General features: G+C 42.8%; 2 protein-coding genes across 2 annotated transcripts; both read left to right on the forward strand.

The window, feature by feature from the left end:
• The first annotated feature begins 850 nt into the window (after nucleotides 1-850).
• LOC128474404 (erythroblast NAD(P)(+)--arginine ADP-ribosyltransferase-like) lies at nucleotides 851-16,803 on the forward strand. The gene is made up of 5 exons (XM_053456729.1): nucleotides 851-952; nucleotides 12,388-12,483; nucleotides 14,283-15,021; nucleotides 16,422-16,460; nucleotides 16,547-16,803. The coding sequence occupies exons 2-5, from the start codon at nucleotides 12,403-12,405 to the stop codon at nucleotides 16,618-16,620; spliced, it is 933 nt and encodes a 310-aa protein (XP_053312704.1). The 5' UTR covers nucleotides 851-952; nucleotides 12,388-12,402; the 3' UTR covers nucleotides 16,621-16,803.
• Nucleotides 885-6,968, forward strand: LOC128474403 (erythroblast NAD(P)(+)--arginine ADP-ribosyltransferase-like). The gene is made up of 5 exons (XM_053456728.1): nucleotides 885-952; nucleotides 3,247-3,342; nucleotides 3,617-4,358; nucleotides 6,364-6,402; nucleotides 6,688-6,968. The coding sequence occupies exons 2-5, from the start codon at nucleotides 3,262-3,264 to the stop codon at nucleotides 6,768-6,770; spliced, it is 945 nt and encodes a 314-aa protein (XP_053312703.1). The 5' UTR covers nucleotides 885-952; nucleotides 3,247-3,261; the 3' UTR covers nucleotides 6,771-6,968.
• Nucleotides 16,804-17,396: the final 593 nt, after the last annotated feature.

Raw genomic sequence — 17,396 nt, forward strand, 5'->3', positions numbered from 1 at the left:
CAGAAAAAAAAAGAAAAAATGTGACTTATTAATATTATTGCAATAAAATTTCCCGAAATATGAAATTCACAACGAGTGTGTATAACGCCTGCTGTCTCTGTGATAGTGAGTGTGTGTTTGTGTAAATGTATAGTGTGAATGAGCTTATGTGTTGGAGAGTGCTTGTGTGTATGCTGTTAGAGTGAATGTGTGTTAGTGTGTATGAATGTAAGCTGTTAGTCTGTGGGATTGTGTGGTGTTGGAGTGTATGGTATCTCCATGAATGTGTGTTAGTGTATGGTGTGAGACTATGGTTAGTGCCCCTAGGAGAGGGGAAGAGTATGTGTATGTATGTGTAAGTGTATGGTGTTGGAGTGAGTGAGTGTGTGTGTGTAAGTGTATGGTGTTGGAGTGAGTGTGTGTAAGTGTACGGTGTTGGAGTGAGTGTGTGTGTGTAAGTGTACGGTGTTGGAGTGAGTGTGTGTGTGTAAGTGTAGGGTGTTGGAGTGAGTGTGTGTAAGTATATGGTGTTGGAGTGAGTGTGTAGGTGTAAGTGTATGGTGTTGGAGTGAGTGTGTGTAAGTGTATGGTGTTGGAGTGAGTGTGTGTAAGTGTATGGTGTTGGAGTGAGTGGGCATTAAGGTGAGTTTGCCTGTATTTCTCAGTAAATACACATGTTCTCCCGCGATGTATTGACTTCTGTTTGATAAACCCAGCAGAGACCTCTTTGGTCCACACTTTGAATGATGAATTCTGACCTGCTGGGTTAATCTGCGGATGTGCAGATCGTGCTGACAGCGAGTCCCGGCTCATCCAACATTTGTGTTTCTAAAAAAAGAAAGCTACTCAGTCTTCCTAAAATATCCCAACCTCACGGCGAGCGTCGCAGCCACCGGCGGGGGGGTCGGGGGTCCGGACACAGAGCCCCGCGGAGATCAGGGGGAAGCCCACTGTCTACATATTCACCTGCGGGGTAAGTAAGTGAAACATTGTCCGGGGGGGGATGTCTGAATTAACCCCGCAGAGGACTCTCGGGGGTATTATATGTGTGAGAAATCGCTCTGTTTACCAAATACTTCCTGGGACAGGAGACTCAACCTGGAGATAAAAGTACCTGGAGATAAAAGTACCTGGAGATAAAAGTACCTGGAGATAAAAGTACCTGGAGAGAAAAGTAACTGGAGAGAAAAGTAACTGGAGATAAAAGTACCTGGAGATAAAAGTACCTGGAGAGAAAAGTAACTGGAGAGAAAAGTAACTGGAGAGAAAAGTAACTGGAGATAAAAGTACCTGGAGATAAAAGTACCTGGAGAGAAAAGTAACTGGAGAGAAAAGTAACTGGAGAGAAAAGTAACTGGAGATAAAAGTACCTGGAGATAAAAGTACCTGGAGAGAAAAGTAACTGGAGAGAAAAGTAACTGGAGAGAAAAGTAACTGGAGATAAAAGTACCTGGAGATAAAAGTAACTGGAGATAAAAGTAACTGGAGATAAACCAACCGAATAACAACCATCCGTCAGACTGTAACGGAGACGCCGAGATACATTGTATCTAATTCAATAAATCCCAATAGCTCTGCTTCTCTTTAGTTTATCCTAAGCATCGAATCCCAGCAACCGTATCTGGTTAACCCTTTACAGATCGGTAACATTACCTGCCACAAAATCCTGAGAAATAATCAAAAAGTTTTACTTTATAATATACATTATACAGGGGCCGGCTTGCTGATTAAACTATACATTATACAGGGGGCCGGCTCGCTGATTTAACTATACATTATACAGGGGGCCGGTTCGCTGATTCAACTATACATTATACAGGGGCCAGCTCAGCCCTTCTTGCTGGAGAAGCTTCTGCTGTGGTCCCTCCATAATGTGCAGGGAGTGGAGGGTGGGGTGAGACGCTCTCCTCTCCTGCAAACGTTCTGTTTACGGATCACACTTTTTGAGTTGTCAGCAGATATTTTTTCGTCTATAAAAAGAAATCACAAGTTTTAAGAAATGACTAATCGCCCATTTTTTGCATCAAACGCACTTTGCTTTTGTTTTTGTTGCACAATGTTTTTTTCCACACTCTGTGTGTCATGTTCCATATAATCTGTGTGCGACGTGCTGCCCGGTTCTGGGAACCTCAGCTGTTAAAGGGATAGTTAGAAACCCAGACCCTGCTAGGGTTACCACCTTTTCCTCGAAAAAATACCAGCCATAGTTATAAGTCGGCAAGGGTGGAGCCACAAAAGGGGGTGGGGCACTTAACCTACAAGATTGATTGATTCAGACACAGACAGTGGTACAACATTACTCCTGTTATTTTATAGTGATCCAGACACTGAGGGTGGTACATCATAACGCCTATCATTATATAGTGATCCAGACACTGAGGGTGGTACATCATAACTCCTATCATTATATAGTGATCCAGACACTGAGGGTGGTACATCATAACTCCTATCATTGTATAATGTTCCACTTGTACAGCATCATTTCCATTATACTTGTACAGCATGTATTTTCATTCCACTATATACAGAGTCGGACATTGAGGGTGGTACAGCATAACTCACATCTTCCATCATCATTTTTGTTTGCATTTTGTTGCGTTTTCCCTTTCACTCACTTATTCATGCTCTCTCACACTCTCAATGACTCTTACTCACTCTCTCACTCACTCTTATGCTCAGTCACCCTTTTTCTCTCAATGTCCCCCTACCTTCTCCACCAAGTACTCCACGTCCCAGGCTCGTTTGTCACTGCTCCACTTCTTGCTTCTTCTGTCTTTTAGGTAGCAACCCTACCAGTTATCACACCCAACCGCCAAGCCTCATGCTTATAAAAACAATAACACTTCACACTCATCTTCTACTTCCCTTCCTTTCACTCTCCTCTTCTGTTTTTGTTGTCTCTTTATCTTTCTCCTGTCTTTCCGTCTCTCTTTGTTTTTCTCCGTCCCCATCAAATGTTTACTTTTTCTTTTTTCCTTTCTTCCTCTTTTTCCCTTTGTTTCTTTTCTACATTGCCACTTCTTTTCTTTCTTCACTACCTATTTAATCTTTTAACCTTATTTCTTTTCTCTCTCTTTTTATTATCGCTTCTCCATGTTCGTCTCGTCTTAGATTCAGGAGCCATATGTCTATCCCATGCACGTTTAAATTCCCTTGCTTCTGCTTGGAGGCTGATCCACTTAAACATAACAATACATTATAAAGGGTCCCGCATGAAGAGAACATGGATTTTGGAAATGTGACTCTTTGCTGCTCTTTTTGTTACAGAAGCTGATCCTGAACATGTGGACGAGAAATCCGGCCACCAGCTTGGCTCATGTGGTCATCGTCCTGTCTGCCGCGTCGCTGGCGTTTGCTAATACGGTATAACTGCCCTGAGCTCTGCCTTCTCTATTGGGTCTTCTTTAAAGATCACATCGGGGGGGCGGGGGGGGCGGGGGGGCCCCCCCAACAAAATAAACGAAAATAAATGAGAAACCTACATATATTAATTAGAAATTAGTTTATCATTTTAGCTTCCCCTTGCTAAGTTATGAGGAGGGAAGAAGAGTGGGCACCATATGTTCATTAAGAAGTGATTTATGTACCGTATGCAGGATTAAATATATTTGTTGGACGATGTATGTATTTCTGGTAGGTGGGAGTCAGACTGAAGTCCGAGAGAAATGTCCTGTCGTCTAAAGAGACTGCTCTTGACATGGCGCTGTCTTCCTATGATGACCAGTACAATGGATGCAGTGATATCATGGAGGCTGAGATCCATCAACTGTTTCAGACAGAGTATTCTTTAAACAAGGAGTTCGCCGAGGGCTGGGATATAGCTTCCCTCAAATGGAATGAAAGAAAGAAGTCTGTAGAGGTCCCCCGGGGGTTCAACGATGAGTACGCCATTGCGTTATTTGCTTATACCATGAATGGACCTCTTCACAAGACCTTCAACGAAGCTGTGAGGAAGGCTGGCCAATCGAGACAATATTACCTGAACAACTTCAACTTTAAGGTTCTTCATTACTATCTAACAAAAGCCCTCCAGGTGTTGGACTCCGTGGAGACCCCCAATTGCCACAAAGTGTTTAGAGGGATCCGGGGGGTTCGCTTCCAAACCGATACACGGAAACCGATCCGTTTCGGCCAGTTCACGTCTTCTTCAGTTAACGACCAGAGCGCTTTACTGTTCGGAGAGGACACTTTCTTCAACATCCAAACCTGCTACGGTGTCAACATCCGAAACTTCTCATTTTTCCCAGGGGAGGAAGAGGTGCTGATCCCACCGTTTGAAAAATTCAAGGTGACCCAATTTACCAAGGAAAAGGAGAAAAACGTCATAAATTTACAGTCTTTGGAGAAGTCTAGTGTCTACAACTGCGAGTTTGTGAAAGGTATGAGCTTTTATATAATTTGGGCCATCATTCCAATACGGGTCGAGTGTAAGGGATTGCAGGAATAAGTGAAAACTTACAGAATTTATAGTCTCCCCTTCCATCAAGATAAGAGCACAACCCAGCTGGGTCACACAATATGCGTTACATGTGGAAGTAGCACTGTTGCTCACTGCAATAATGATGGGAGAGGGAAAGAATGAATGGGTAAGTGTATGAGTGTGTACATAATTGTATGAGTGAATGGTGTTAGAGCGAATGTGTGTGTTACCGTATGACATTAGCGAGCATGTATAATTACTATATGGTGGTAGAGTGTATTTACTAGTCCTATGGCATTAGCATGAGTGTATGTGTTAATATTTGGTGCTGGTATCTATGTGTTAGCATATGATGTTAGCATATGGAGTGTGTGTATGTTAATGTATGATGTGGGTCCCTGTGACAAATACTGAGTGTGGTAACTACCAGGGAAGTGAACACATTCACTTGTGGTTCCTGTCCCGGATTGCTCATATCCCATTTGGCTAGTGTTGGCTTGCTAGTCCTACTCTTATCACACAAATTGAATCTGTCATGGATCAGAACTCACCCTGTATGACAAGGGAGTACCTACCGGGTCATTTACACCGGTCATTTACACAAACCTTAACCGTCATCTTCAGGGAAAGGCAGCAGAACAGAATGGTTGACCTTCAAGTGCAGCCAGGCCTAAGAACAAGTCTTCTTCTACAACTATAGGTTAACACCATTTTCACAAAGGGACTTCCCTTTATTTAAACTCATCTGAAGAATAAAATCAAAAAGGCACCAAGCGTCAAAAGTCCATGGCTGACACCAGCGCCAATTCTCTACACAACACCTACCATTAAGCTTCACATTAAGCAACGCAGAGGCACCCGGTTGCAAGGAAACACCAAAGCCTAACAACAAACCAAACCCCAACTAATAATCCATTCTCCTTGTGACAACACAATGTGTATCTCCAAAGCCACCTAATGCATTAAGGTGACCCAAATCAACACCCGCAAAATACACTTAACATGATGGTGAAATAACGGTAACATGCTGAAAATGTATTACACAGAAGAACAGTACATGCAAAGTTAGTGAGTATGATATAAGTGCAACCCACGCCTCACATTTATAACATCACTTAATTTGCATATAAGCGAGGAGAGCCTTCCAATAGTGAAGACAGGAATAATACCACTAAAAGCCAGCAGAGGGCACCAAACACCTAAAATAAATGTCACATTGCAATATGCTTTACAACCACTAGGCGACGCAATAACCAAATAACAAACAGCTAACAGGCATAATGGATTATGAGTTCTCACAGAAGCCCCCACTGCAGTATAAGCATGTGAGGGATTGTGAGACCCCCAAATTTTCCACCTCCTCTCGCACCCAAGGGACCGGGACGGGTTCAAACTCCAAAATCTGATGCAGAAAAACAACCAAAACAAATTGCCACTCGGGAACCAAATCAAATCCATATACATAAACACATACATACTTATATATACATATAAATACATACATATATCTATCTATCTATATATACATACATACATACATATATACATACATACATACATACATACACACACACACACATATATATATATATATATATATATATATCTATACTTACATACATATATACTTAGATAAAATATACATAGATAATATATTATTCATGTGGGTTTGGGTGCTGCAGGGACAAAGCAGATTTCATAGAATTATTTATTAATTTTTTTTAGTGATTTTTGATAATAAGATATTAATGAGATTTTAAATTGACTTCTATTTTCTTTATTGTATAAGAATTAAAAATAATGCTGATGATCCTTCAATGAATTTGCAGCCCGGGGGGGGGGTAATTCATTTAAAGGGTTAGCTGTTATTTTTGTGCCTGGGCTTTTTACCGATTTGCCCCTTTCTTGCAGGAAAATAGTCGGCTTCAGAATTTTTGTCTAATCCGGCATTTAATGTTTTACAGAAAGAAGATGCAAATCCAGAGACTGCCGCTTTAATTCCGGTAAGAAATGAGAGAGACGGTTGTACCCGCTGATAAGAGCCCCTGCGGTGCGGGGTACATTAACCCCGTTAAGAATTTTAAGTATCAAAGTTTTTAACCCTTTATCCATTTGTTATTTTTTAACACACAGTGGATATTGTCGTTTTGGTCCCATAGAGAGTGCGGATAGATAATAACCGGCCGCGGCACTCAGTGAAAGATTTGGTCACCGTTACATTTGGGATTTTATGATATATCAGCGCCATTAATTCCGCCCCAATCACGTACTCTCTATTTTGCTTCCAGCCACCGGCCTCCAGATGAAGATCTGCTCCCCGGCGATGGTTTTAGCCGCCCTGCTTGTGGTCATGATGTCGCTTTGTGACTGATCCCATCACTCAGACATTTCTGTGGCCCCCTGTGGCCCCGGTTGCTTGTGAGCTGGGGGCCTGATGGTGTCTATGGCCAAGCTGTAGAGTTTTATTCTGAATGCAATCCTATGAGACATGCTGTGATTGATGTGAGTTAAGCTGCCGGTCCTTAACTGCTTGACTCAAAAGTGGCCTTCAGGAAACCAAAATAGTAAAGTAACGTATAGTATAATACAGTATAATACAGTAAAGTATAGTATAATATAGTATAATACAGTAAAGTATAGTATAATATAGTATAATACAGTATAATAGGTTAAAAAAAGACTTCAGTCCATCGAGTTCAACATGCCAAGTTCTAAAGTTGATCCAAAAGAAGGCAAAAAACCCTACTTGGGGCAATTACCAATGATGCCACAAAATTACCAAAATTACCAAAAATATCCAGAGTTACATAATACAACATCCTCCGGCAGAGAACTCCATGTTCTGATTTTCTTACTGTGAAGAACCCTTTCCACCGCTGATGCTGAAATCTCCTTTCCTCCGCTGATGCTGAAATCTCCTTTCCTCCGCTGATGCTGAAATCTCCTTTCCTCCGCTGATGCTGAAATCTCCTTTCCTCTGCTGATGCTGAAATCTCCTTTCCTCGTGTCTTTTGTAGAGACCTTTTGGTGAATAGATCACTAGAGAGCTGTTTATCCTGACCTTGTATGTATTTGTGCAATGTGATCAGATCACCTCTTAGACGTCTCTTTACAAGTGAAAACAAGTTCAGTTTTTCTAGTCTTTCTTCAGAACTAAAATTCTCCATTCCTCTAATTAACGTTGTAGCCTCCTCTGCAGCTCTAGAACATCCTTCTTAAAAACCGGTGCCCAGAATTCCCCGGCAAATTCCAGGTGAGGCCTCACCATCGCTTTATAAAGAGGTAACATTATATATTCATCTCGTGATTTAATTCTCCTCTTTATGCCGATACCTTACTGGCCCTGACAGTCTCTGGCCTACAATTACACCCAAGTCCTTCTCGTTTTCTGCTTTTCCCAATGCAATTCCCATTAGAGTGGAAGCTGAACGCCTATTTCTGGTACCAAAGTGCATAACCTTACACTTATCTATATTGAATCTCATCTGTCACTTATTCTATCTATCGCAAGATCATTAATAAATACGTTAGAGATCCGGACCCAAGACAGAGCCCTGAGGCACCCAACTTACCACGGGTGTCCAGCTTGAGAATTTACCATTAACTCTTTGCAGGCTGTCACTGAGCCAATTTCTAATCCAAACACAGGCATGTTCTCCAAAACCTATTTGTCCCATCTGATAAAATAACCGCTGGGGCGCAACGGAGTCAAAATCTAAAAAGACGACATCTACAGCGACCCCCTGATCTATACATTTACTCAAAACATCATAAAGTGCAATTAAATAGCTCTGACGTGATCTGTTCTTCACAAACCCGTGGTGACGCCTACTGATGATGTCATCAATATATTCCTGTATGCCGTCTACTAATAAACCCTCAGAATAAAATAACGTCTGATATCTGATCCTGTATCCCGCGAAGCGGCCCACGCGTCCCCATAGAAGCCGTGAAGGAGTTAATCATAGCATATAGTGCAAAGGCTTTCGGAACTGACCCGTGAAGGCCATGGGTTACTCTAGAAGGTTCTGCTGGAATGGAAAAGTACCTGGAAAAGCATGAAGAAGCCGCTCTGAACTAGAAACCGCTGGCCCTGCACACCGCTGGGGCAGATAGCGGGGGAGGGGTAATGATATGCAGAGGGTAGAAATAAGACCACTCTGCGCGTTACTGTTTTGGGTCAGTTTGCTGTGATTTCGATCGCCTGCTTCAATTTATTTTTATTTTTTTTGCACAAATAAAGAATTTCTGCTTCTACTCTCTGCCTGTTAATTGGAAATCGGAGAATTTGAAAATACCATTTTTTATGGGCATTTTTCCAAACTTTTCATTTTTCTTTTCAGCAAACTTTCCATATTTTTTTAGGACTGTTTGCACGGATTTCGTTTAACCGCAGAGAAACCCCCCCAGCGCCTATTCTGAGCAGGGTAAGGCGGGCGCACAGAAAATAAAGGGTTAAATTTTAATACATCACGCACTTTAGGTGAAAGAGACACATTTTAACAAGGATGCCAAACTTTTGCTTTCCTCGTGCAGCCGCTTTTGTGGGCCACAACTCTCATCACCCTCATCATCACCTCGGTTCACGGAGCTGTAATCCACAGAAGCAGGCGCTGCACGGGGAAAGCAAAATGCCATTTCTAAGAAAATAATCATATGTGGGATATTTTGTTTTCTTATTTTTCTTATTTGCATATTTTTGGGTGTAAATGTTATTGATTTTATTTGCGGGGGGGGTGATTTCTGGATGCACCATAATGTCTGATCCCCTGCATGACAGATCAGCTGCTAACCTGTTGGCACACTTTTTTTTCTCTTTTATACTTTTTTCTTTTCTTTTTATTTTTTTATGCATTTTTCTTTTTTCTATTATTATTATTATTATTATTATTTATTATTATTTTATTAATTTTTTAAAACTTTACCAAGGCTGCTGATCGGTCACCGACCAATTAGCAGCACTGACTTTGTACGAACGGATTGCTTTCATTGAGAACGCAAAGAAATGAACCCAAAATGTTTAAACGGGGGGGGGGGATAGTTTAAATGGTAAGAAGGCAGACGGGGTCGGTATGGAAAAAGCCAAATAACAGAACTTATCATTTTGAGCTCTATACAGTATAAAATGGTAAGGAAAAATATGAATTTCATGTATTTGGGTCCGGAGCCCCGTAAATGAATACGAATTACATCCTAAATACAGTTCAGTCAGTCGGAGGATCTCCCCCGTAAGGCGGGGAAGAGACTCAACGCGTTTCGCACCAGCGGTGCTTCATCACTAGCAGATTGACCTTCAGGCTTCTCGTTACAAGAACTCCCTGAGAGTGGTACACTGCAACTCCCATCATTATATAGTCGGCCAGACATATAAAGTGGTACAGCATGACTCATATCATTATATAGTGATCCAGTGGTACAGCAGAACTCCCACCACTATATACTCCGATCACAGTCTGTCTGAGTCAGACAGTGATGGTGGTACAGCATAACTCCCATCACTGTATACTGAGCCCAGGGTCGGCCTTAGGTGTAACAAAAACATTTTTCCTTTAAATATTAAATTATTTCCTCTGCACTCCCTCCACGCACCCTAGCATGCAATCTCTCCCTCTGCTCCCACACCAAAAAAAAAGATATATATTTACCACACTGACTGCAGATTAGGGGAAGACTGTGAGAGTCAGTGCAGTCTTTCCTCCTTCTGACTCTACCATGACCCTTGTCCCCTCATTCACTATGCCACACCTCTCTTTTCCTTCCTCCCTGTAGTTCAGGTATAGATCAAATAAACAACACATGTAAACAACACTTGTGTGTATAGCATTGCAGGTCTAGTCCAACAGAATTACACACAGACCCAGCTTTGCAGGTATAGACACATGGAAACAGCACTGTAGGTATAGATCAACTAAAGATATACAAACCCATTTATACATAAATAATGTATGGAAACATAGCATATCAGATATAGATCAACATAATAACACACAAATCCAGCTTTACAGGTATAGATCAACTGGAAATCGCATATAAAGTCAGCATTAAAGGCATTGATAAAAAAAAACTAAATTACAGACATAGATCACAGGTCGCACACCCCAAAGCCAGCCCTGGTGTCCACATAGAACTTGACCAGCACACACAAATTACAGCCCATAGCGAGCCATTTTTGTTCCCAAACAGCCCAGCATAAGACATCTTTGTCCTCAAACAGCCCGCCCTGTGCCATCTTTGTCCCATAAACATCCTTCCGGTGCCATCTTTGTCCCATAAATCTGCCCATGCCATCTTGGTCCGCAAAGCTCAAACACCCTGCTTGTGCCATCTTTGCCTTTCCCCAAACCTCTTATACATCTTTGACACACACAAAACACTTATACAGTCACTCACTCATTCACTCTGTCATTTACAGAATTCCTTCACACAATTATTCATTCTCTCACTCATTCACACAAATCATTTACACATATTCATCAATTCTCACAATTCATTCTCACCATTCATCCACACATTAATTCATTAATTTTCTAATTCATTCACACAATTCATCCACACATTAATTCATTAATTCTCTCACCCATTCACACAATTCATCCACACATTACTTCATTCATTATCTTACTCATTCTCACTCTCTTTCAAGATTCTTACTACGCCCGTTCTCATGATCTCTTCCTTTTCTCACTATCTACCCCCTCTCATCCCTTTCTCACAATCTCCTCCCTCTCCCCCCTTCTTACTATCTACCCACCCCCTTTGCAGTCCACTTACCCTGGTGAACTCCTATGGTGGGAGAGCAAGGCCTCAGTCTCGCTGTCCTGCCACGGCGCACATGCAGCTTCACCGCTGAGCGTCGGGATATGACGTCATATTCCGGCGCTCATCATGAAGCGCGGCACTGCGACGAAGGCCTCAAGCTCCCACCACTGCTGTCAGTGTAGCGCTAGGGAGCGGAGGAGACAAAAGCGGGCCAAGCGGTTCCTAAAAACTTTTTCAGGTGTGACCACTCGGGCCCCTTTTCTCTCCTTTTCTACCTACCGCCTCGGCACGGCCCTGGCTTTGGTGATGGGACGGCCGCATGGCGCCCCTGCTGCCATGGCGTCCTGTGCAGCCGCACAGCTCGCACACCTCTAAGGCCGGCCAGACAGTTATAGTGGTACAACATAACTCCTATATACTGAGCCAGACATTGACGGGGTCCCATCTTCCATCATCATTTTTGCAGTTTGTTGCTTTTTCACTCTCACTAACTCATACTCTCTCACACTTTAACTCACTCTCATTCATGCTCTTACTCACTCTCTCATGCTCTTTCACTCACTCTTACTCACACTCTTACTCACACTCTCTCAAATTCACTCACTTTCACTCACGCTCTCACATTTTCACTCTCTCATGCTCTGTCGCTCTTTCTCTCTCAATGTCTCACTACCTTCTCCACCAATCGCTCTGTCTTCTTTCTTTAGGGTTTCTACCATCTTTCTTTAGGTTTGCCACCAGCTAGGTAGCAACCCTAACAGCCATCACACAACTGTCACACCTCATCTTCTATTTCCCTCTCTTTCACTCTCCTCCTCGGTTTTAGTTCCGTCTCTAATTCTTTCTTCTGTCTCTCTCTTTTTTGCTTTTCCTTTTTTTTTCTCTGTCCAAATCATCTGTTCACTTTATTTTCTTTCACTTGTCCCTCTTTTTTTCTCCTTTATTTCCTATCCATCTTCATTACCACTTCTTTTCTTCTTTCACTACTCTTTCATCTCTTAACCTTCTTTCTTCTCTCTCTCTTTTTATTATCGCTTCTCAACGTTGGTTTCATCTTAGATTCAGGAGCAGATATCCCATGCATATTTAAATTCCCTTGCTGTAATTAGCCTCTACCACCTCTGCTGGGAGGCTAATCCACTTAAACATAACAATACAATATACAGGGCCACGCATAAAGATAATACAGATTTTGGAAATGTGACTCTTTGCTGCTCTTTTTGTTACAGAAGCTGATCCTGAACATGTGGAGGAGAAATCCGGCCACCAGCTTGGCTCGTATGGTCATCGTCCTGTCTGCCGCGTCGCTGGCGTTTGCTAATACGGTATAACTGCCCTGAGCTCTGCATTCTCTATTGGGTCTTCTTAAGAGATCACATGGGGGTCCATTTAGTGGATCTCTGTTAGGAAGTTCAGTAGCTGAACAGAGCAGAAGCCGCCACGTCTCACACATTTTAGTTATTATGGTGATAGAAATTCCCGTCAAGGAGGCTTCTGTGTGTGTTGGAGGCTAAGAGAAGGTTATATTTGGGCTGGGATCAGATATCCAAACACCGGCCATTACAACACAACCAATGGGACCTCTACGTGTGTCAGAGGTAACTGCCAGCTGTGATTTGTGTCTCCTGACTCTATATACAAAAATGTAACATAGTAAGTGATACAAATTACACAATTAGCAGCAGAAACATTCAGTAACACAGTAACATTGCAAGAAATCTGCATTCAGTACTAAAAAGCTCGACCCTGCTGGGTCCAGGGTTCGGTGTTTGAAGCTGACTTGGCATTTTGTATTTCATTTGACATCAGGGATCAGCTGCTCGATGTTTAATTCATGGCCTCATAGGGTTGGGCTCAGAGTTGGGTGAAGACATCATATATTCAGTGCATTAAGAAGTGATTTATGTACCATATGCAGAATTAAATACCGTATTTGCTCGATTATAAGACGAGGTTTTTTTCAGAGCAAATGCTCTGAAAAATACCCCTCGTCTTCTAATCGGGGTCGTCTTCTAATCAGACCTCAAATAGAGGTCTGATTAGGAGACTAAGATCCAGATCCCCCGCACCGCTGCAGGGGACCTGGATCCTCCTGTCTCACCCCCCCCCCATCATACACACACTTACCGGTGCTTCCTGCTGTGTTGCCGGGGCAGCGGGTTGACGTCTACGCGATCCGCGTAGACAACGTCCGCTGCAGCCGGAAGGAGGTGTGGCTAGCAGCGGGGGTTGTCTGCGTCCGTTGCATAGACCTTCCCCGACTGTCAGAGATCAGAGTTCCCCGCACCGGTGCCGGGAACTCTGATCTCTGACAGCCGGGGAAAGTATACGCGACAGACGCATACAAACCCCCGCTGCCAGCCACACCTCCTTCCGGCTGCAGCAGAAGGCGACGTCAACCCGCTGCCCCGGCTGGAAGCACCGGTAAGAGAGGGGGGAGAGCGGGGGAAGGGGGGTGAGAGAGGGGGGGGGGGAGAGAGTGTGTGTGTGTGTTAGTTAGTTAAATGGGGGTATAGGGTGTGTGTGTGTGTGTGTGTGTTAGTGAAATGGGGGTATAGGGTGTGTGTGTGTTAAATGGGGGCATAGGGCATTTCTGGAGTGGCGTTAAGGGGGCATTTAATAGAGCACTCTGCCTCCTGAAATGCCTTATACCTCCCTATATGCCACTCTGCCCCATAATATGCATTTTAACCCCCTAAATGCCAGAATGGGATAGAGGGGTATAAGGCATTTCTGGAGGCAGAGTGGCACATAGGGGGTCAAAAGGCATACCATGGGGCACAGTGGCATATAGAGGGTTAAAAGGCATATCATGGGCCACAGTGCCATATTGGAGTGGCAAGCCTGGGGGGCAGATGTGCGTAACTGGGGGACAGGTTGGAAAATACAAGAAATAAAAACAAAAAAAATATTTTTCTCAATCATAGCTTTTATTAAAAAAATAGTTTACATGAATTAACATTTACTGGTAAAACTTTTTTCCTTTAGGGTCGTCTTATATTCAGGCTTTTTCTTTTTTTCCTAAGTTAATATTCAGATTTTGGGGGGTCGTCTTATAATCAGGGTCGTCTTATAATCGAGCAAATACGGTATATTTGTTAGACGATGTATGTATTTCTGGTAGGTGGGAGTCAGACTGAAGTCCGAGAGAAATGTCCTGTCATCTAAAGAGACTGCTCTTGACATGGCGCTGTCTTCCTATGATGACCAGTACAATGGATGCAGTGATATCATGGAGGCTGAGATCCATCAGCTGCGTCAGACAGAGTATTCTTTAAACAAGAAGTTCGCCAAGGGCTGGGATAAAGCTAACCAGACTTGGAATGAAAGAAAGAAGTCTGTAAAGGTCCCCCGGGGGTTCAAAGATGAGTACGCCATTGCGTTATTGGCTTATACCATGAATGATCTTTACAAGACCTTCAACGAAGCTGTGAGGACGGCTGGCCAATCGAGACAAAATTACCTGAACAACTTCAACTTTAAGGTTCTTCACTACTATCTAACAAAAGCCCTCCAGGTGTTGGACTCCTTTGAGACCCACAAATGCCACAAAGTGTTCAGAGGAACCCGGGGGGTTTGGTTCAAAACCGAGGTACGGAAACCGATCCGTTTCGGCCAGTTCACGTCTTCTTCAGTTAAGAAGTATGCCACTTCAGTGTTCGGAAATGACACTTTCTTCAACATCCGAACCTGCTACGGTGTCAACATCCAAAAGTTCTCAATATACCCAGGGGAGGGAGAGGTGCTGATCCCACCGTTTGAAAAATTCAATGTGACCCAATTTACAGAGGAAAACGGGAAAAACTCCATAGATTTAGAGTCTTTGGGGAAGTTCAGTGTCTACAACTGCGAGTTTGTGAAAGGTATGAGCTTTCATATAATTTGGGCCATCGTTCCAATACGGGTGGAGTGTAAGGGATTGCAGGAATAAATGAAAATTTACAGAATTTATAGTTTACCTTCCATCCATTTGTATCAAAATAAGTGAGAAAATTAAAGCAAATCCGTCATTTTACCCAAATCCTAAAATCAAAAGTTTTGGTTCTATACAGTTACAAAACCCATGTAATTTTACGATATGTGTCATTTTTCCTCCCCATTCTGTTATCCCTCAGTTATTGTTAATCTGCAGAAAGATCCATACATGTGATTAGAGGTGGACAACCCAGACTAAATTGGACATGAGCTTACTCAGCTGAGTTGACGTGTAAGCCGAGTCTCTCCTGGCAGACAGAGGTCCCTGCACTAAGATGGGTGCTGGTGCAAGGTGCACTGAAGACAGGGTTCTGCGCATGAGCTAACAAGGGATGGATGGACTGACTGAGTGAGAGAGTGAGTGTATGTTAGTGTATGGTGTTGGAGAGCATGTTATGTGTGTGTAATTGCATGGTGTTAGAGTGAATGTGTGTGTATGTGAGTGTTGGTGTGAGTGTAAGGTATAAGTGTGTTACTGTATGGTGTCACAGCTTATGTATTAGTCCTATGGGGTTAGCATGAGTGTGTGTGTAAACATATGGGGCTAAAGTGTGTGGGTGAGTGTATCCTGTTAGCATGAGTGTGTGTTAGTGTTTACTGCTGTGGTGTGTGTCAGTAGGTGTAAGCGTATGATGTTAGCGTGAGTGTGTGTCAGTATATGGAGTATGTGGGTGTTACTGTATGGTGTGGGTCCCTGTGCTGAATACTGTGAGGAATGGCTACCAGCGAAGTGGCCGCATTTACTGATGGTGCCTGTCCCGGATGGCACCTTTCCCAGTTGGCTGGTACTGGTGTGCTACTCCTACTCTCATCACAGAAACTGAAGCCCCCCACTACAGTATAAACATGTGAGTGGTTGTGAGACCCCCCAATGTTACACCTTCTCTCCCACCCAAGGGACCGGGACGGGTTCAAACTCCAAAATCTGATGCAGGAGAGAGAGTCAGATCTTTTCCCAAAGAAATTAAGAAAATCTACATTTTTATAATAATTAATGGAGAAAGTGACATTTTCTTAATGCTTCATCTCCAGAAAGAGATAAAAGGAGTTAACATAGTATTGAAGTTGTTGAAGGGGTTCCTGGGAGAAAATAATATGTTCAATTATTTCATTTAATATATAAAAGCTAGAAAAAGAATCATGGGGAAGGAGCCATGGTTACCCTGGATAGGGGAAAGCCGTTATTTTTGCGCCTGGGCTTTTTACCGATTTGCCCCTTTCTTGCAGGCAAATAGTCGGCTTCAGAGTTTAAGGCACTTTGTCTAATCCGGCATTTAATGTTTTACAGAAAAAAGGTGCAATTCCAGCGACTGCCCCTTTAATTCCGGTAAGAAATGAGAGAGACTGTTGTTTTTATGATATATCAGCGCCATTAATTCCGCCCCAATCACGTACTCTCTATTTTATTTCCAGCCACCGGCCTCCAGATGAAGATCTGCTCCCCGGCGATGGTTTTAGCCGCCCTGCTTGTGGTCACGATGCTGTAACTGATCCCGTGAGATTGTTGTTCTCAGGATTCAGGAGCCATATGCCTGTCCCATGTATGTTTAATACCCTCACTGTATTACCCTCTACCACTTCTGTTGAGAGGCTGTCCCACGTATCTACCACCCTCTCAGTAAAGTTTCTCTTTTTGGCGCATACATTTTCAGATTCCAAATTCTGTTTCCTGCCCTTTTCTGTTCCGATGATTTTTTTTTATTATTCGAAAGTGAAATTTGTTGCCAAAACACACACACTCACACTCTCTCCCCTCCCCTCCCAGCAGCATAAACTTGAGGTCCATAGGACCCCTGAGATTTGTACATTTTTAATGTAATAAAGTCACACTTAATGTAAAGAAGATTTACTTTACTGAGGGGGCAGTGGCTACGTGGAACAGCCTCCCAGCAGAAGTAAATGGAGGTCCACAGAAACCTTGAGATTTTTATTTCCCTCATCCTCTCTTTTGGTTAAGATTTTTAGAGATATTATTAATAAGTTTAGCTTAAGAGTGATCCGAGGTAGGATTTTTTCAGTATAGATACCTCTGGCATTGCAACGGTTAACTATAGCCTTTATTTCTCTTTTTCTGTGTGTAACCTCTTGCACCCTGTCCGTGATTCTTATCTGTGGAGTTTGTTTTCGCTAATATGTAATAAGCAGCACCTGTTAGATTTATTGGACGCTGAATGCTTAACACATGTACCCACTTTGTACCTAAAGCACATTTTCTTGGAACGCTGCCAAAAAGGCTGATCAGAGCTTGTTGAAGCCTGCATCA

The sequence above is a fragment of the Spea bombifrons genome, chromosome 2, assembly GCF_027358695.1.
Source record: "Spea bombifrons isolate aSpeBom1 chromosome 2, aSpeBom1.2.pri, whole genome shotgun sequence".
Taxonomy (NCBI): domain Eukaryota; kingdom Metazoa; phylum Chordata; class Amphibia; order Anura; family Pelobatidae; genus Spea; species Spea bombifrons.

What these genes read in the sequence shown, in the direction of transcription:
- LOC128474403 (XM_053456728.1), top strand. Translation starts at nt 3,262, where the DNA reads ATGTGGACGAGAAATCCGGCCACCAGCTTGGCTCATGTGGTCATCGTC. An exon ending in CGCTGGCGTTTGCTAATACG is followed by an intron (nt 3,343 to 3,616) that starts GTATAACTGCCC and finishes TATTTCTGGTAG; the next exon opens with GTGGGAGTCAGACTGAAGTC. An exon ending in CAACTGCGAGTTTGTGAAAG is followed by an intron (nt 4,359 to 6,363) that starts GTATGAGCTTTT and finishes AATGTTTTACAG; the next exon opens with AAAGAAGATGCAAATCCAGA.
- LOC128474404 (XM_053456729.1), top strand. Translation starts at nt 12,403, where the DNA reads ATGTGGAGGAGAAATCCGGCCACCAGCTTGGCTCGTATGGTCATCGTC. An exon ending in CGCTGGCGTTTGCTAATACG is followed by an intron (nt 12,484 to 14,282) that starts GTATAACTGCCC and finishes TATTTCTGGTAG; the next exon opens with GTGGGAGTCAGACTGAAGTC. An exon ending in CGACTGCCCCTTTAATTCCG is followed by an intron (nt 16,461 to 16,546) that starts GTAAGAAATGAG and finishes TTTTATTTCCAG; the next exon opens with CCACCGGCCTCCAGATGAAG.